Source organism: Artemia sp. Qi Xiang Cuo, chromosome 7 (assembly GCF_049724085.1).
Source record: "Artemia sp. Qi Xiang Cuo chromosome 7, ASM4972408v1, whole genome shotgun sequence".
In the NCBI taxonomy this organism is placed as follows: Eukaryota; Metazoa; Arthropoda; class Branchiopoda; order Anostraca; family Artemiidae; genus Artemia; species Artemia sp. Qi Xiang Cuo.
In genome coordinates, this window is record NC_142800.1 from 11553735 (window position 1) to 11573870 (window position 20136).

At 35.3% G+C, this 20136-nt stretch overlaps 1 protein-coding gene across 1 annotated transcript in view; it reads left to right on the forward strand.

Moving 5' to 3' along the window:
* The first annotated feature begins 994 nt into the window (after positions 1–994).
* The window catches only part of LOC148949940 (uncharacterized), a 42045-nt gene continuing 22903 nt past the window's right edge, over positions 995–20136 (forward strand). The window contains exons 1-2 of the mRNA XM_089092023.1: positions 995–1270; positions 19567–19678. Coding sequence (XP_088948149.1) covers positions 1172–1270; positions 19567–19678 — 211 coding nt within the window. The 5' untranslated portion in view covers positions 995–1171. The remainder of the gene's footprint in view (positions 1271–19566; positions 19679–20136) is intronic.

A 20136-nucleotide genomic window follows, 5' to 3' on the forward strand; every position in this document is an offset into this window, starting at 1 on the left:
GATTTACAATATTGCAAGATACATGGGCAACCTTTATTGTTGTGCATGAATAGTTGATTGTAAGATCTTTCTTTAGTGACCTCTGCATGTGGTGTGTTTTCAGCATCTTGGACTTACTGTTAGTAATTAGAACAAAATTATGCACAAAATCACCATTTAAATTTTATGGTCATGTGTCTAACTTCAAATATGTGCCTTATTCCAGACCACCCAAATTAAAGACATGTTGCTTAACTTTTTGCTCCCATATGAAATGAGAGAAGTAAAATGTTATAGAACTGTTAAAAAAGAAGCTTCTCAGATATAGAGAAGGAATTATACCTGTAGCCTAGTGCTTGTACTTCCAGTTTTGGTTCTGTTATCTTCTATTATTGGAAAATCTTTTTTCTCAGTCTTTGAATACTTTTTAAAGAGTTCCATATTGTTACAAAGAGTCTTTATAGCCACCAAAGCATAGCAGGTTTACACTTTAGCCTAATAGTTCTTTAGGAGATCTACATGTCTTAATATCTTTTTCCTTTCCTGGGAGCTTTCTTGGTATCAATCATAGGGTCAGGGGGGGAGAGTTGTTTGGCTTCTAAGTAGTTCCCCTCACCCCTGACACTGAAAAATGCTTGGATGTCCTCACTAAAGTTGACCTACATATGCTTGGTCTTGTATCAATGGGCGCATAATGGGAAAGTCCAATTAGAGGGTGTCCCCTTTTCTTGTTATTTCCTCTCCCCAAGAAAATCTCCCTTGTACAGTCCACTTTCCCTAAGGCTCAAACCCTTAGATTAAACTAATGATTCACACACTTTCAAAATGATTTCTGTCAGAAAGCAGTCAGATTGCTCAAAAAAAAAGCTGCTAAGAATTAGTAAATTTAATAAATCTCCTTATGTCCGAATTCATTCATTTTTCTCAAAACAAAAAAAGTTTGGAAACTTTGCATTTGAGTCACTTCTGTGAATAATAAAAAAGTATCATATTGATGATTCCATTTGTAGGGGACAAATTAGAAGACTAAAAAGTAATCGTCAATTCATCTGATATCCTAGCTTATAAAGGAAACGACTCTAAAGTAGTGGCTGCTCCCACACTAAAAGAAACGAGTTCAGATAAAGTCTCAGCTAAAAAGAAAATAAAAGGAGATGATCATCCACAGAAGACAGAAAATGTGTATCAAAGCATGGACAATTATGTAGATGCCTCTAGCTTTCAAGAAGAATCCTTAAGCAAGACTTCTTCTGACAGAACAGATGACAAGGTGACACAAAAACAATCTAAGGTAAGTTTCTTCCGAAATTTAATTAGAATAACTATTTTATGTTGTCCTTCAGGCAAAAAATGTTGGGTTGTTGGCACCATTGTTGAAAATGGATATAGAAAAGCTTTATCACATCTTTATTCAGTAGTTGCTTTATCAGTTATTTATTATGTTTATTATATTTAGTATAGTTATTTGTTACGTTTATTATATTTAGTATAGTTATTTATTATGTTTCACCAATGGGGAATGGGCTATTTAATACAGAGAAACTAAAGATTTAATCAGCTTTTTTCAAGCACCGAAAGTTCCTCCCCTGACTCCTTCTACACCAGAAATACTTACAGAAATATACCAGAAATAAGTATGAATTATTTAATATTTTCATTCAGCCACCTAGCTCAAAGATCATGCTCGCATCAAAGCTGTGTGGTCTCTCTGATAGTGTATCTAGATACTTGATCTACCGTGTTGTTGGCTGAATGTTCAATTTTTGTGTTTTGTATATGTTCTTGTACTTTCTAGGGTTTATATCTATGACGTATTTTCGTAGACCAGGCACATTAAAACTGATTTCCAGGGACGTACTGGCCAATTTTGTAAAACTGGGCTGGTTTCGAAACCTCTTGCACCAAATTTTTAGCCAGTAAAAAGACCAATGAGTCATGAGATTTTTTTCAAGTATTTCTCCTTTCGTAATAGCTTATGTGCTACTAGACAGAAATTGTATAAAAAGGTGATTAGGCGCCTAGGTTCTAGGATCTAATAGCAATATGCTTTACTTGTGTTTAGTATAAATTACATTTAATTATTTTATCTTATTATTTAAGAGTTTGTTGTATATGCACTAGTTATTTCTTTCTGTTCTTATTGTTTCGTATTGTTATTTATTTTGTAATTATATTGCTGGTTAAATAGTAGATTCAGTCTATGAAGAACCTTTCCTGTCACAATTCATTTTCGACGTAATACTTTAAACTACTTTTTTTTTCTAAGACTACACTGCCTTTCTATAACGAACAAATAAAAGCTAAAATAGAGATAAGTCCTTTAATTAAACAGTGAATACATATACAAAAAATCTGGATATTTCGACCACATACAACAGTGGTCATCATCAGCAGAAAAACTGAAGCATTACAATTAAAACAAGCATATCTGTTTTCACTACCTAATAAAAGGACTATCTCCATTTGAACTTTTATATGTTCGTCACTCCATTAATACTGCTAAGTGATTACTAAGTTAAGAAAACGTTGATCTTCATATAGGTAAAGGAAGTGTACCATTATCTTGTGCATAAAATTTATACTTGAAAGGTTTGGTATTAACATTGAATTGAAAATCAAGTATTTTGCAGTAGGCATCAAGACATGGTTAATTCTAGAAAGAAAAAGACAAGACAGTTTAGAAATTTATTTGTCAGGTATTTTTGTCAATAAAAGATCTTGTCTTGTCCAACACATTTAATAGCACCAGGCCTATTATACCGCAAACCTTTTACCCAGTTTCATCATCAGATTTCATGGATGTGTCAAACCTTAGATACATCAACAGATTACTTTGCTGGAATCATTCCTTCATGCAGACTGGCTCAAACATGTCTGCACTGTTAAATATATAAATTATACATCAACATACAGAAAACCAACATCACCTGATTGCTTTGCTGGAATCATTCCTTCATGCACACTGGCTCAAACACATCTGCACTGTTAAATATATAAATTATACATCAACATACATAAAACATACATCAACTGATTACTTTGCTGGAATTATTCCTTCATGCATACTGGCTCAAACATGTCTGCACTGTTAAATATATAAATTATACATCAACATACAGAAAACAAACATCAACTGATTTCTTTGCTAGAATCATTCCTTCATGCACACTGGCTCAAACACGTCTGCACTGTTAAATATATAAATTATACATCAACATATATAAAACATAAATCAACTGATTACTTTGCTGGAATCATTCCTTCATGCACACTGGCTCAAACACGTCTACACTGTTAAATATATAAATTATACATCAACATATATAAAACATAAATCAACTGGTTACTTTGCTGGAATCATTCCTTCATGCAGACTGGCTCAAACACGTCTGTACTGTTAAATATATAAATTATACATCAACATACATAAAACCTACATCAACTGATTACTTTGTTGGAGTTATTCCTTCATGCCGACTGGCTCAAATACGTCTGCACTATTAAATATATACATTATACATCAACATACATAAAACATACATCAACTGATTACTTTGCTGGAATCATTCCTTCATGCGCACTGGCTCAAACACATCTGCACTGTTAAATATATAAATTATACATCAACATACGTAAAACATACATGAACTTATTACTTTGCTGGAATCATTCCTTCATGCAGACTGGCTCAAACACGTCTCCACTGTTAAATATATAAATTATACATCAACATACATAAAACCTACATCAACTGATTACTTTGTTGGAGTTATTCCTTCATGCCGACTGGCTCAAATACGTCTGCACTATTAAATATATAAATTATACATAAAACATACATCAACTGATTACTTTGCTGGAATCATTCCTTCATGCGCACTGGCCCAAACACATCTGCACTGTTAAATATATAAATTATACATCAATATACATAAAACAAACATCAACTGATTACTTTGCTGGAATAATTACTTCATGCACACTGTCTCAAACATGTCTGCACTGTTAAATATATAAATTATACATCAACATACATAAAACAAACATCAACTGATTACTTTGCTGGAATCATTCCTTCATGCAGACTGGCTCAAACACGTCTGTACTGTTAAATATATAAATTATAAATCAACATACATAAAACATACATCAACTGATTACTTTGCTGGAATCATTTCTTCATGCACACTGGCTCAAACACGTCTGCACTGTTAAATATATAAATTATACATCAACATACATAAAACATACAGGAACTTATTAATTTGCCGGAATCATTCCTTCATGCACACTGGCTCAAACACGTCTGCACTGTTAAATATATAAATTATACATCAACATACATCAACTGATTACTTTGCTGGAATTATTCCTTCATGCATACTGGCTCAAACATGTCTGCACTGTTAAATATATAAATTATACATCAACATACATAAAACAAACATCAACTGATTACTTTGCTAGAATCATTTCTTCATGCACACTGGCTCAAACACGTCTGCACTGTTAAATATATACATTATACATCAACATACATAAAACATACATCAACTGATTACTTTGTTGGAATCATTCCTTCATGCGCACTGGCTCAAACACATCTGCACTGTTAAATATATAAATTATAAATCAACATACATAAAACATACATCAACTGATTACTTTGCTGGAATCATTCCTTCATGCACACTGGCTCAAACACGACTGCACTATTAAATATATACATTATACATCAACATACATAAAACATACATCAACTGATTACTTTGCTGGAATTATTCCTTCATGCACACTGGCTCAAACATGTCTGCACTGTTAAATATATAAATTATACATCAACATACATAAAACAAACATCAACTGATTACTTTGCTGGAATCATTCCTTCATGCAGACTGGCTCAAACACGTCTGTACTGTTATTATATATAAATTAGAAATCAACATACATCAACTGATTACTTTGCTGGAATCATTCCCTCATGCACACTGGCTCAAACACATCTGCACTGTTAAATATATAAATTATACATCAACATACATAAAACAAACATCAACTGATTACTTTGCTGGAATCATTCCTTCATGCACACTGGCTCAAACAAATCTGCACTGTTAAATATATAAATTATACATAAAACATACATCAACAGATTACTTTACTGGAATCATTCCTTCATGCACACTGGCTCAAACACGTCTGCACTGTTAAATATATAAATTATACATAAAAAATACATCAACTGATTACTTTACTGGAATCATTCCTTCATGCACACTGGCCCAAACACATCTGCACTGTTAAATATATAAATTATACATCAACATACATAAAACATACATCAACTGATTACTTTGCTGGAAACATTCCTTCATGCACACTGGCTCAAACACATCTGCACTGTTAAATATATAAATTATACATCAATATACATAAAACAAACATCAACTGATTACTTTGCTGGAATCATTCCTTCATGCACACTGGCTCAAACACGTCTGCACTGTTAAATATATAAATTATACATAAAACATACATCAACAGATTACTTTGCTGGAATCATTCCTTCATGCAGACTGGCTCAAACACATCTGCACTGTTAAATATATAAATTATACATCAACATACAAATACGTCTGCACTATTAAATATATACATTATACATAAAACATACATCAACTGATTACTTTGCTGGAATCATTCCTTCATGCGCACTGGCTGAAACACATCTGCACTGTTAAATATATAAATTATACATCAACATACGTAAAACATACATGAACTTATTACTTTGCTGGAATCATTCCTTCATGCAGACTGGCTCAAACACGTCTCCACTGTTAAATATATAAATTATACATCAACATACATAAAACCTACATCAACTGATTACTTTGCTGGAATTATTCCTTCATGCACACTGTCTCAAACATGTCTGCACTGTTAAATATATAAATTATACATCAACATACATAAAACAAACATCAACTGATTACTTTGCTGGAATCATTCCTTCATGCAGACTGGCTCAAACACGTCTGTACTGTTAAATATATAAATTATAAATCAACATACATAAAACATACATCAACTGATTACTTTGCTGGAATCATTTCTTCATGCACACTGGCTCAAACACATCTGCACTGTTAAATATATAAATTATACATCAACATACATCAACTGATTACTTTGCTGGAATTATTCCTTCATGCATACTGGCTCAAACATGTCTGCACTGTTAAATATATAAATTATACATCAATATACAGAAAACATACATCAACTGATTACTTTGCTGGAATCATTCCTTCATGCACACTGGCTCAAACACCTCTGCACTGTTAAATATATAAATTATACATCAACATACATAAAACATAAATCAACTGATTACTTTGATGGAATCATTCCTTCATGCACACTGGCTCAAACACGTCTACACTGTTAAATATATAAATTATACATCAACATATATAAAACATAAATCAACTGGTTACTTTGCTGGAATCATTCCTTCATGCAGACTGGCTCAGACACGTCTGTACTGTTAAATATATAAATTATAAATCAACATACATAAAACATACATCAACTGATTACTTTGCTGGAATCATTTCTTCATGCACACTGGCTCAAACACGTCTGCACTGTTAAATATATAAATTATACATCAACATACGTAAAACATACATGAACTTATTACTTTGCTGGAATCATTCCTTCATGCAGACTGGCTCAAACACGTCTCCACTGTTAAATATATAAATTATACATCAACATACATAAAACCTACATCAACTGATTACTTTGTTGGAGTTATTCCTTCATGCCGACTGGCTCAAATACGTCTGCACTATTAAATATATAAATTATACATCAACATACATAAAACATACATCAACTGATTACTTTGCTGGAATCATTCCTTCATGCGCACTGGCTCAAACACATCTGCACTGTTAAATATATAAATTATACATCAACATACATAAAACATACATCAACTGATTACTTTGCTGGAATTATTCCTTCATGCACACTGTCTCAAACATGTCTGCACTGTTAAATATATAAATTATACATCAACATACGTAAAACATACATGAACTTATTTCTTTGCTGGAATCATTCCTTCATGCAGACTGGCTCAAACACGTCTCCACTGTTAAATATATAAATTATACATCAACTTACATAAAACATACATCAACTGATTACTTTGTTGGAATTATTCCTTCATGCCGAATGGCTCAAACACGTCTCCACTGTTAAATGTATAAATTGTACATCAACATACATAAAAAATACATCAACTGATTACTTTGTTGGAATTATTCCTTCATGCCGACTGGCTCAAACACGTCTGCACTGTTAAATATATACATTATACATCAACATACATAAAACATACATCAACTGATTACTTTGCTGGAATCATTCCTTCATGCCGACTGGCTCAAACACGTCTGCACTGTTAAATATATACATTATACATCAACATACATAAAAACATACATCAACAGATTACTTTGCTGGAATCATTCCTTCATGCACACTGGCTCAAACACGTCTGCACTGTTAAATATATAAATTATACATAAAACATACATCAACTGAGTACTATGCTGGAATCATTCCTTCATGCACACTGGCCCAAACACGTCTGCACTGTTAAATATATAAATTATACATCAACATACGTAAAACATACATGAACTTATTACTTTGCTGGAATCATTCCTTCATGCAGACTGGCTCAAACACGTCTCCACTGTTAAATATATAAATTATACATCGACATACATAAAACATACATCAACTGATTACTTTGTTGGAATTATTCCTTCTTGCCGACTGGCTCAAACACGTCTGCACTGTTAAATATATACATCATACATCAACATACATAAAACATACATAAACTGATTACTTTGCTGGAATCATTCCGTCATACAGACTGGCTCAAACATGTCTCCACTGTTAAGTATATAAATTATATTTCAACATACATAAAACATGCATCAACTGATTACTTTGCTGGAATCATTCCTTCATGCGCATTGGCTCAAACCCGTCTGCACTGTTAAATATATAAATTAAGCCTTATACCCAAGACAAAAAGAGAGGAACACATTTTTTGTGCCGTCCTAGCTGAGTGGTTAGTGAGCTAGATTTGATATCCTTTGTTCGTGAAAACAAGGATCCGAGTCCTGGTGTGACTGTGTAAGTTCATCCAGAGTCGACCCAGCTCCAAACGGGTACCTGAGAAATCTGGGGGAAAACACGGACAGCGTTGGATGATTTTCCCCCAACCACGCATTGCAATCCCGGCCAATGATTGTGAATCAGGAGATCGATACCTGCGCTATGCAGACCAATTGGTCATCAAGTGAAAAAGTTTTACCGAATTCAAAACGATCAGAAATTAACTTGAGTAGGGCTCAAAACCCCTGTGCCTTTCCAAGACCAGAACATACTTTGCACTTTACTGAAAAAAAATACAAGTAAATTTGCATTGTCAGTTTAATATACATGTGCTGGTAATTACTCCTTAAAATGTTAATAATATTTGATTTATCAAAGCTATAAAAGTGAAAACATTTAATTTTTTTCAGTAAGGTACAAATTATATGCTAGCTTTGGGAAGGCATAGGGGGTTTTGAGTTTGACTCGGTTATTTATTGTAATTTCTGTTCGTTTTGGGTTTCATTTATTTATCGATACTGATTTGTGGTAGTTTTACGCCTGGTAGGTTATTTGATTTGATTTTTGCTCATTTTTTGTTTAATGGAGTTCTTAACTTTTCTTTGAAAAACTTATTTTGTGGAAAAAGTTTTTTTTAAAATTAATTTCTATTCATTTATATTGACATAGTCTTTTCAGAGAAAAAGAAAATAATAGTTCAAATCTTTTTGGTTTTCCTTGAAGAATTTACAGTTTGGCCTGCTATTTGTATGCTGGGGAAAAATTTTCAACAATTTTTAGCAGCATACACCCTTTTAAAAATCTGGACACCAATAGTAGTGTTTATTTTAGTTATACACCTCCTCTAGTTGAAACGAAAAATATAACTTGATACAATTCGGAAAAATCTATCTATGCTCTTTAACAGCTTAGATACACTTACACTCTTTTGATTTAGTTAAATTTTAAGAGCAGAAGCAGTAATAGAAATAGCCCCGAAATTTTGAACATAATACCCTCAGTCGTTCTTGGGACACTGCTGAGTTTTCTTATTGGCAAACAGCATACATACAATGCTTTTTGATTAAATTGTAACTGTTTACTGTTTACTGTTTACTGTTTATTTGATTAAATCAATATTTAATACATAAGACAATACGTAAGACAACATTTAGTTTTAAACATAAAGAGAAAATTGCATAACTGTGGGGGGGGGGGTTAACCGACGCAATAGCCCTAGAGATACAGTTACTTGTTTTAGGAAATTAAATGTGATGGATGTGGGACGAGTTCGTGACTACCAGGCTGCGGTTTTACATTACCAGTGTATTTATCAAGTGTGTCCATCAGTGTTTTTAGATTTTTTTTTCGACAAAAAATGATTTGTATGATTATTATACAAGGAATGCTAATAATCTGGTAACAGAGTATAGGAGTGGAAGTCGTACTGGATTTCAAATGAAACATCTGGGCCAGGATAATTTCGGAGACCACACTGCCTTTCCGTGACGATAAATAAAAATTCAAATAGGGATGGAATCCTTATAATAGACAGTGTTTCACAAACAGTGGTAGAAATTTACAAAAAATACCAGATGTTTCGGTCACATATGCATTGACCGTCATCAGTAGTAAAACCATTTAAAACAATAGTTCATATACGAAATCAAATGAAACTACATATTGTTTAATTCTCTAATTCTTTTCAAAACAAAGGCGGAAGCTAGCCTCTTTGACCTTCTTGGATTCGGTTCTTTAGTGTTCAATGATATAACACTTGGACAGAGGTCTACTACATTGGGTGAATTGAACTTTACTATATCAGATCTTAATAAATTATCATAGATAGAGTTCAGCCCAAATTCACCTGTGTTACGATTCAAAGCTATATTCTTGAATAAGATTTTCTTTATTTCAAGAGCTTCACGAAAATTTCGCTTCAAACCCGGGTCCCTAGAAATCAAAGATATATTATCGAACAAAATAAAATGGTCTCGAAAATTGAAAATATGTTCTGAAAGGGCTTAAGTAAAATCTTCAGACTTAGAATCTTGCTTTAAAGCCGAAGAAATAGAATCTTTAGGCCGTAATAATCTCATTTCCAAATTTTGGTTAGTACGTCCCACATATGAGCTTCCCCAAGTACATGGGATCTGATAGACACCACTTTGTTGCCCAAATGAAGTTAGATCCTTCCCAGAATTTATAAAACTACCCAAAGTATTATTACTCTTTAAAGCTACCTTTAAACCATTTCTCTGTAAAATTCTTTTAAGTTTTTCACTTAGCCTGGGTGCATATGGTAAGGAACAAAAAACATCCTTCTCCCGAGTTGTCTCCAATACTTCCTTAGAAATCTCTAGAAAACTTTTTCTTCTTTTTGAGAAAGTCTGGTTAATTAACCACTCTGGATACATGTTACTTTTTAGTATTTTTCTTAGAAAAGACAACTCCTCAAAAAATTTTTGGAGAGCGAATACTGAAGATCCGGTCAGTTAAAGAAATGATCAAACCAATTTTTACTTGGCGAGCGTGACCGGAACTATAAGACAAAAATCTATTGTTATTTGTCGGTTTTCTGTAAGTTTTTAAATCCAGACTATTTTAATTTTTGAAAGAAGAACATCAAGAAAAGGATGTTTCCCATTCTCTTCTGATTCGACAGTAAACTTTAAATCCCCCCCCCCCCAAAGAATTAAGATGTTCAAAAATCCTTTAATTCCTCCTCCCCATAATCCCATACTGAAATTATGTCATCCAAATACCGGCCCCAAAAAATATATTTTAAAAAATATGAATCTACGCAATTGTTTCAATATTCTCCGCAAAAATATTAGCTAATAATGAGGATAAAGGGGCCCCCATAGGTAAACCATATACTTGTTTGAAAAATTCCCCTCTGAATTGAAAAAAAATAAGAGAACTTATTGCACAACCTTACTAAATACTTAATTACAGATACTTCCATATCTGTTTTGCCACTAATCAAGTCCAAATTTCTTAACAGCTTTCTTTCTAGAAGAGTTTTGGGTGCTTCTGCGTCAATATTTGTGTACATTGATATTTGTGTACGTTTTTCAACCAACTTAGAAGAATTCTTAATTTACGAAATTTGTGTAGACAAAAGTGGTTTACAGATTGACACTAACCACTTGCTCAAAACACTTGTTGACTCTTAAAAAGGGTACTTGAACTTTGAATTTCCAATCAAATTAGCTCCTTTAAAATATCAGTGATATTACTAGCTATGATAGAGCAGCGCTGCCTATGATATTGCTTATATGCCCTTTTAATACTTGCATGCGTATAGTTTTTTCGTTTAATTGAAACTCCCCCAAACGTTTCAACTTAATGCCCTTAGTGTCATTAGCTACAGTAGCCTTACAAGTAGTATCAAAAGTATACACATGGTGTCTTCTGGCTAGTTCAAAATCTGTCACAATTTACCCTGAAAGATCTAACTTAATAATGTAAGTCGTTTATTGTGATATTGCTTTGTCACCCTATTGACAATCTACATGATCATAGTTCGTTTTGATATAGTTCAGCATCCGCCTAAATATTCCTTAATGCTTCAGATTTCCGAATCAAATCTGAAGCATTGCTGATACGTCCTCTTGACAACCTATGTGGGCATAGTTTGTTTCGATTTATTACAATACAGTTACAGTATTGCCCAAAATTTTCGCCTTAATACCCTTAGGTTTATTAGTAGTAGTAGTTGTTGTAGTAGCACCAGTAGTTATACTAGTAGCAGTAGGATTAGAGGTAATATTCGTAGTTTTATCTTTAGTAGCAGTAGTAGTGGTGGCAGTAACAGTAATAGTAGTTGTAGGAGTAGAAGCAGTAATATTTGATGCAAATATTGTCTTTTGGTTTGTTCCATACCCCCCAAAACAAGCGCTGTATTTAATTTCACACACGAAACTGTTCCTAAAATATTGCTGATATGCTCTTTTGACAATCTGTATACGGATGGCAGGTTGTCATCCGTACAACAGAAATTTCCAGAAATATTTTTTGAAAATTTCACCTTCATACCTTAGGTATAGTTGTAATAGTAGTCACCGCAGTAGTATAACTACTCAACATAATACAATTAGCCATTGCTATGATATTGTCGACTTGCTCTTCACTGCAGTAGTTGGAGCAATAGTAATAGTAGTAGTAGAACTAGTAAATATTGCAGCAGCATTAGTAGTAGTGTGCACATATTGCCATTTGGTCAATTGATCTTCCCTTTAAGTATTCTCTGAGAGTTCCAACTTAATGCACAAATCAATTCTGAAGATCCGCTATATTGACAATCTAAATGCACATAGTGTCTTTTGTTAGTACGAATTTGCCTTCAATATTCTCTTAAATTTTACCTTCATAGACTTAGCCTTAATAGTACTATTATCATAGTAGTTGCGGTAGCAGTAGAAGCAGTTCCAGTGTTCGTGTTGTATTAGTAGTCGCAGTGACAGTAGCAGCAGTATTAATAGCGGTAGTAGCATATGCATATTGCCTTTTGGTCAGTTAGACATCGCTTTCATGATGCCCCGGAAGTTTCATCTTGACACGTTAAGTCGTTCCAAAAATATTGTTAATGTGCACTTTTGACACCCTTTTGATTCCCGTTTCACCTTAATGCTCTAAGCCTTACTAGTTGTTACAATTGAAGTAGTTTAGTAGCAGTAGTAGTATTAGTAAAAGTAGCAGTGGTATTGCTGTTAGAAGCCACATGCATATATTACGTTTTGGTCAATTGATCTTCCCCTTTAAGTTTTCTCCGAAAGTTTCAACTTAATACCCAAATCAATTCTTGAGATACGAGCTTTTGACAATCTGCATACGCTTAGTATGTTTTGATTTAGTTCAAATTCCCCCTCAATATTCTGTCAACTTTTCGCCTTCATACGTGTAGTCTTAAATGTACTAGTATCATAGTAGTACTGGTGGTAGTAGGAACAGTAGCAACAGTAATAGTCTATAATTATTATTAGTAGCAGTAGCAGTTTGTAAATTTTGCCTTTTGGTAAACTGAACATCCCACTCATGATGCCCCTGAAGTTTCCTCTTGATATGACTAGCCGTTCCAAATATAATGCTGATACGCCCGTATCAGCAATCTGTATACACATAGTATGTTTTGATTCAGTACAACTTTCCCCTCAATGTTTCCTCAGATAGTGTTCTCAATATCCTAAGCCTTTGTAGTACTCGCCACTAAAGTAGTAGTTGTAGTGATAGTAGTGTTAGTAGTAATAGAACTTGTGGCAGCAGTAGTTGTAGTAGTAGTAGCCTGCAAATATTGCCTTTTTGGTTAATTGATCATCTCCCTTACTATTTCCTGAAAATCCCAAATTAGTATACTCAGTCATTCATGAGCTACATCCTTTTGACAACCCATAGACACATAACATGTTATGATTTACTTCAACACTCTCCTCAACATTCGCAGAAAGACTCATCTTAAAACCCTTCGTATTTTGGCAAAGTAGAAGTCAAACATGCATACCTTTACATGCAGTCCATAAAAACCTTATATGTCCCCAGGGCATAACTTAAAGCCCTTGCTCCAGGGCTCTGGGAGGGGGAGGGTTGTGCCAACTTCGGAGGCATTGCTATATGTTCTTTGGACTATTTTGAACAAAATTGCCATTGCATAATTTCAATCATTTGTGTTTGGTGAAGATGGGTTGTTGGGGTGGGGGAGGGCTAGTTGACCTCCATCACTTTTGACTCTTAAAAGGGAACTAGAACTTCCAATTTCAATCAAATGAGCCACCTCTAAAGTTTATGCAACCATCCCTTCCATAAAAACCTTAAATGCCCCAGGGACATAACTTACAACCCTCGCCCTCAGGTTCTGGTGGTTTGTAGCAACCCCAAAAGCCTTGTTATATGATATTTGGACTATTTTGAATAAAAGGACTGTCTCAAAATTTCTGTTGGATACATCACGGCAAAACATGACGTGTTTGTGTGTGTATGTGGGGGAGGGGGAGCTGCACTCTGATCACTTTGACTCTTAAAGAGGGCACTAGAACTTCTGATTACCAATCCAATGAGTCCTCTTCAAAGTATATACGACCACCTTTTCTATAAGAACCTTATATGCCCCCAAGGCATAACTTACACCCCGTGCCCTGAGAGCTTTAGGGGGGGGGGTGTCTTCCTTACAGACATAATTTTCAGACCCTTCAACTACGATGAACAAAATTTGTATGTCCAAATTTTGATAGGAGGTGTTAAGGGAAATGATAAGCATGGAGGGGGGGGGGCTGGTTGCTCTCAAATCACTTTGACTCTTAAAAAGGGTACTATAACGTCCAATTGCAAATCAAGTGAGCCCCATTTGAAGTTTATATGACCACCCATTCCATACAAACCTTATATGCCCTCAGGGCATGACTTACGACCCTATCCCCAGGGCACTGGGGGGGGTGTCAACCCTGGAGGCATTGCTATTTTTCTTTGGAATATTTTGAGCAAAATCGCTATCTCGGAATTTGAATCAGATTTGTTTGTTGAAGAGGGGTAGTCAGGGGGAGCTAGCTGCCCTCCATCACTTTTGACTCTTAAAAGGGAATTAGAACTTCCTATTTTCAACCAAATGAACCTCCTCTAAAGTTTATACAACCATCCCTTCCATAAAAACCTTAAATGCCCCTGGGGCATAATTTACAACCCTTGCTCACAGGCTCTGGGGGTTTGTTTCAACCCCAAAAGCCTTGTTATATAATATTGGACTATTTCGAATAAAATGGGTATCTCCAAATTTCTTTTACATGCATTTAGGGACAATATAACATGTGTATGTGTGGGAGGGGGAAGGGTAGCTGTCCTCCGATCACTTTGACACTTAAAAAGGACACTAGAGCTTCCGAATACCTATCCAATGAGCTCCCTCCGAAGTTTATACGACCTTGCTTTCTATGAAAAACCTAATATGCCCCCAGGGCATAACTTACAACCCTTGCCCTGAGGGCTGTGGGGGGAGTGTCATCCTCAAAGACACAGTTTCTGGACCTTTCAACTACGTTGAACAAAATGTCTATTTCAAAATTTTGATTGGAAGTGTTTGGGGAAATGACGGGTGTGGGTGGGGGGCATGTGCCTTCGATCACTTTCGACTAATAAAACCAGTCCTCCCAATTTCAAATCGAATGAGCCATTTTTGAAGTTTCTACGACAAAGCTTTCTATAAAGACCTTATATACCACAAGGACTTAACGTACAACCCTTGCCCTGAGGGTTGGGGGGATGGGGTTGTCATCCTCAAAGACATAATTTCTGGACCTTTCAACTACGTTGAACAAATGGCTATATCAAAATTTTGATCGGAAGGGTTTGAGGAAATGATGGCCGTGGTGGGGGGGGGGGCAATTGCCCTAGGATCACTTGTCTATTAAAAAGGGCAATATAAAAGTTTTTGCTTATATAACTTAAATATATCAAATAATATTAACATTTTGATTACTAAATATCAGTATAGCCTATGTATATTAAACTGACAATGCACGTTCATTTGTACTTTTTTCAGTAAAGTGCAGATTATGTTCTGGCCTTGGGAAGGCGTAGGGGTTTTGAGCCCAACTTATGTTAATTTCTGCTCGTTTTGAGTTTGACTCGGTTGTTTATTGTGATTTCTGTTCGTTTTGGGTTTCATTTATTTATCGATGCTGATTTGTGGTAGTTTCATGCTTGGTAGATTGTTTGATTTTATTTTTGCTCATTTTTTGTTGAATGGAGTTCTTTACTTTTCTTTGAAAAATTATTTTGTGGAAAAAGTTTTTTTTTAATTAATTTCTGTTCGTTTTATATTGACATTATTTGAAAAAAACTACGTTTTCTAAAGAGTTAAAGAGGCTGAGTCACACGTTCGAACTTTAAAACGTACAGGGATCAGGAGATACAGTTGGGGGGGGGGGGGGGCTGCCGCCCTCCAAACCCCCCGCTTTTGCAGCCTCTTGTTAAGGTTTTTATTTTGGGGGTCTCCCGCCCCCCTCAACCCCGCTTTTTCCCTTGCAAAGAAATGCTTTGCAACACGAACGAAGTCTGCTTGATTTTTTTACCGTAAGAACATCCTATTGCATCTCTTTGATTAGAAACAGTACTGAGCCTGTTTGCTGGATTTTTTACAGGAGATTTTTCCCTTACCAATAACAAGCTATAATGTGATGGTACGACCAACTGATTGCAGGCTACAGGACTTAAAAAAAACCTTAACAAAAGAGGCTGCAAAAGCGGGGGGTTGGGGGGCGCAAGCCCCCTAACTGTACCTCCTATTCCCTGTACGTTTTAAGGTTCGAACTTGTGACTCAGCCTCTTTAACTCTTTAGAAAACCCCCCGCTTTTGAAGATTCTTGTGTTACGGCTTTTAATTCCTGAATCCTCAAATCAAATGCGCAGTATGATTTTCTTTTTTCAACTTTTCTTCGAGCATGTGGGTATACTGCATGTTATCAAAGCAGTGGAGACTTACCTGTAAACGAAAAAAAATTAAGCAACAATCCTAAAATGCTTTATTTTTATACTATTAAAACCTTTTTTAATTTTCATCAGACGAGACGTAAGGATCTCAAAATTTTGATTGGATGTTTTTGGGGAAACGGTGGGCGTAGAAGGGGTGTTAGTTGCCTCCAATCACTTTCGACTATTCAAAAGGGCACTAGCCATTTCAATTTCCAATCGAATGAGCCATTTTTGAAGTTGCTACGACAGCGTTTTATATAAAAACCTTATATGCCCCAATGGCATAACTTACAACCCTTGCCCTGAGGGCTCTGGGGGGGGGGGTTGTCATCCGCAAAGACCTAATTTCCAGAACTTTCAACTTTCTTTGAACAAAACGGCTATCTTCAAATTTTGATTGGATGTTTTTTGGGGAAAAGCGGGCCGGAGAGGGGGGTTAGTCTCCCATCACTTTCTACTATTAAAAAGTGCACTAGCCCTTTGAATCCCAATCGAATGAGCATTTTTTGAAGTTTCTGCGACAACACTTTCTGTAAAAGTTTCTACGACAAACATTTCAATAAAAACTTATATGCCCCCAGGGCATAGCTTATAACCCTTGCCCTGAGGACTGTGGGGGGAGTGCCCTGCTCAAAGGTATAATTTCCTGAACTTTAAACTGCGTGGAACAAAAAGGCTATATTAGTTTTTTAATTGGATAAGTTTGGGGAAATGGTGGGCGTGGAAGGGGTGTTAGTTGCCTTCCAGTCACTTTCGACTATTAAAAAGGGCACTAGCCATTTAAATTTCCAATCGAATGGGCCCTTTTTGAAGTTTCTACAACAACGCTTTATATAAGAACCTTATATGCCCCCAGGGCATAACTTACAACCCGTGCCCTGTGGGCTAGGGGGGGGGGGTTGTCATCCTCAAAGACCTAATTTCCAAAACTTTCAACTACGTTGAACAAAATGGTAATCTTAAAATTTTGATTAGATGTGTTTGGGGAAAAGGTGAGAGGGGGGTTAATTGCCCTCCAATCTCTTTCGACTATTAAAAAGGGCACTAGACCTTTGAATTTCCAATCGAGTGAGCCTTTTTTGAAGTTTGTACGACAACGCTTTCTATAAACAACCTTATATGCCCCCAGGGCATAACTTACAACCCTTGTCCTGAGGGTTGTGGGGGAGTGTCCTCCTCAAAAACATAATTTCCATCTGGAAATCAACTATGCTTGACAAAATGGCTATCTCAAAATTTTGATTGGATGTGTTTCGGGAAATGATAGGCCTGGAAGGGGTGTTAGTTGCCTTCCATTCACTTTTGACTATTAAAAAGGGCCCAAGCCACTCCGATTTTCAATTGAATGAGCCCTTTTCGAAGTTTCTACGACAACTTCGTCGATACGAAGTTATCTGGTCTAAAGGAAAAAAAAAATAATACATTGTGCCAACATCATTCTTATGTGCCCCCAGGGCATAATTTAAAACCCTTGCCTGGAGGGTTGTGGGGGAACGACCTCCTCGAAAATATATTTTTTTATCTGGAAATCAACTACACTGAACAAAATGGCTATCTCAAAATTTTGATTAGATGAGTTTCGGGAAATGGTGGGCTTGGAAGGGGTATTAGTTGCCATCCAATCACTTTCGAATATTAAAAAGGGCACAAGCCACTCCAATATCCAATTGAATTAGCCCTTTTCGAAGTTTCTGCGACAACATTTTCGATATGAAGTGCCCTGGTCTAAGACCAAAAATAAATAAATAAATAATACATTGTACCAACATCGTTCTTTACTTGGGCAGTGCTAAGGAAAAAGGAAAAAAAGGAAAAAAATAATGCATTGTGCCAACATCGTTCTTCTGTGGCCCCAGGGCATAACTTAAAATCCTTGCCCTGAGGGTTGCGGGGGAGTTACCTCATCAGAAACATATTTTCTATCTGGAAATCAACTGTGCTGAACAAAATGGATATCTCAAAATTTTGATTGGTTGTGTTTGGGGGAATGATGGGCGTGGGGGGGCTAGTTGCCCTCCAATCACTTTTGAATATTAAAAATGGCACTAGTCACTCCAATTTCCAATCGAATGAGCATTTTTCGAAGTTTCTACGACAACTCCTTCGATACGAAGTGCCCTGGTCTAAGACCAAAAATAAATAAATAATACATTTTGCCAACATCGTTCTTTACTTGGGCAGTGCTATTGCGCTGCCTATGACAGCGCTATTGCGCTGCCTATGATATGATTGATTACCTCCTCAAATTAACTCTTTGTGTAGAAGAAAAGGTATTTTAAGATACCATAAATTTTGACATGTTAAGTTTCATATTAAGATGCCATTTTAAGATACCATTGTAAGATATAATAAATGTCATCTTATTGTTGACCACTTATCTCTCACAATAATTGCCAACTTTGCCTAAAATCTGGTGTATCATTAGTCATTTATATTTGCTTTTGAGTTAGGGTTGGCTTTTTTTTATCCAGGAATAGGTTGATCTCTCTTTAGCATGATAAAAGAAAACAATAAATTTCGGGGTCCTGGTCTGTAGGGTCTAGGACAATATCCTGCGGTTTGTAGTTCTGTGGATCAAATATATGATATGTATCAAATATACGATAATTGCCAGAACTAGTGGCATATTGTTTAATTAGAAAGTTATGAAACCTATTATAAAAAATGAGTAATAACCATTGGCAATTAAATGTATTTTTCTAGGTGAGTATTGAAGGCTGTTATTTTTGAAGGGTCCTAGAACTTTTTTTTTTTAAGGATTCTCGAAAATCACTTAATTATTATTTGTTCTTTGTCTCCCGGGGGAGAGGGTAAAACAGCGGCCATCGTTGACCTCGCTTTTTAGCCTCATAAAGGCCAAACGAAGTATGCTAAAAAGAAACAATAGTGAATCGGTTTTCTTTTTTGCTTACTCACCTCATTATATCTTTCAAGAGCAACAGTTCAAGACATACAAGTGAAAATGGCAGTTTTGGGAGTCGAAGTGCTACCAAGAAAAAGGGAACCAGATTAGATCCAATAGAAACTTTTCCTACATATCAAGAAGGTTAGTGTTTACTGTTTGTTATGGATTTGAACAAGTAAAATAATACAAGGAAGCTTTTTTATTTAATTTTGGCTATTATTCTTACTGTTCAAATCAACTGACTCCCCATTTCAATTCTTTTTGTTGTTTTTAGCTTTAAAACAATTATTTTATTCTTAGCTTTGTGTGTTCAGTGAGAATTTTCCAAAAAACAGGCACTAATGCCATAATTGAGAAAAATGATCAGTTATTGGACGTTAAGCAGTTTTTATGCAGCCATACTGACTAGCCTTATGCGTTTTTGTAAAGTCTATTTATTCATTTCCCTCGAATTTGAGGAGAGTAGAAAATAAATAAAATTGCAGAAACATTCCAACAAATAAAACAAAGCAACGAATTCTGGACAAACCACATCATAGTCCCTAAAACTGAATAGAATATATAATACAAAGCAACGGAAAATAAAAAGATCTCAAGTG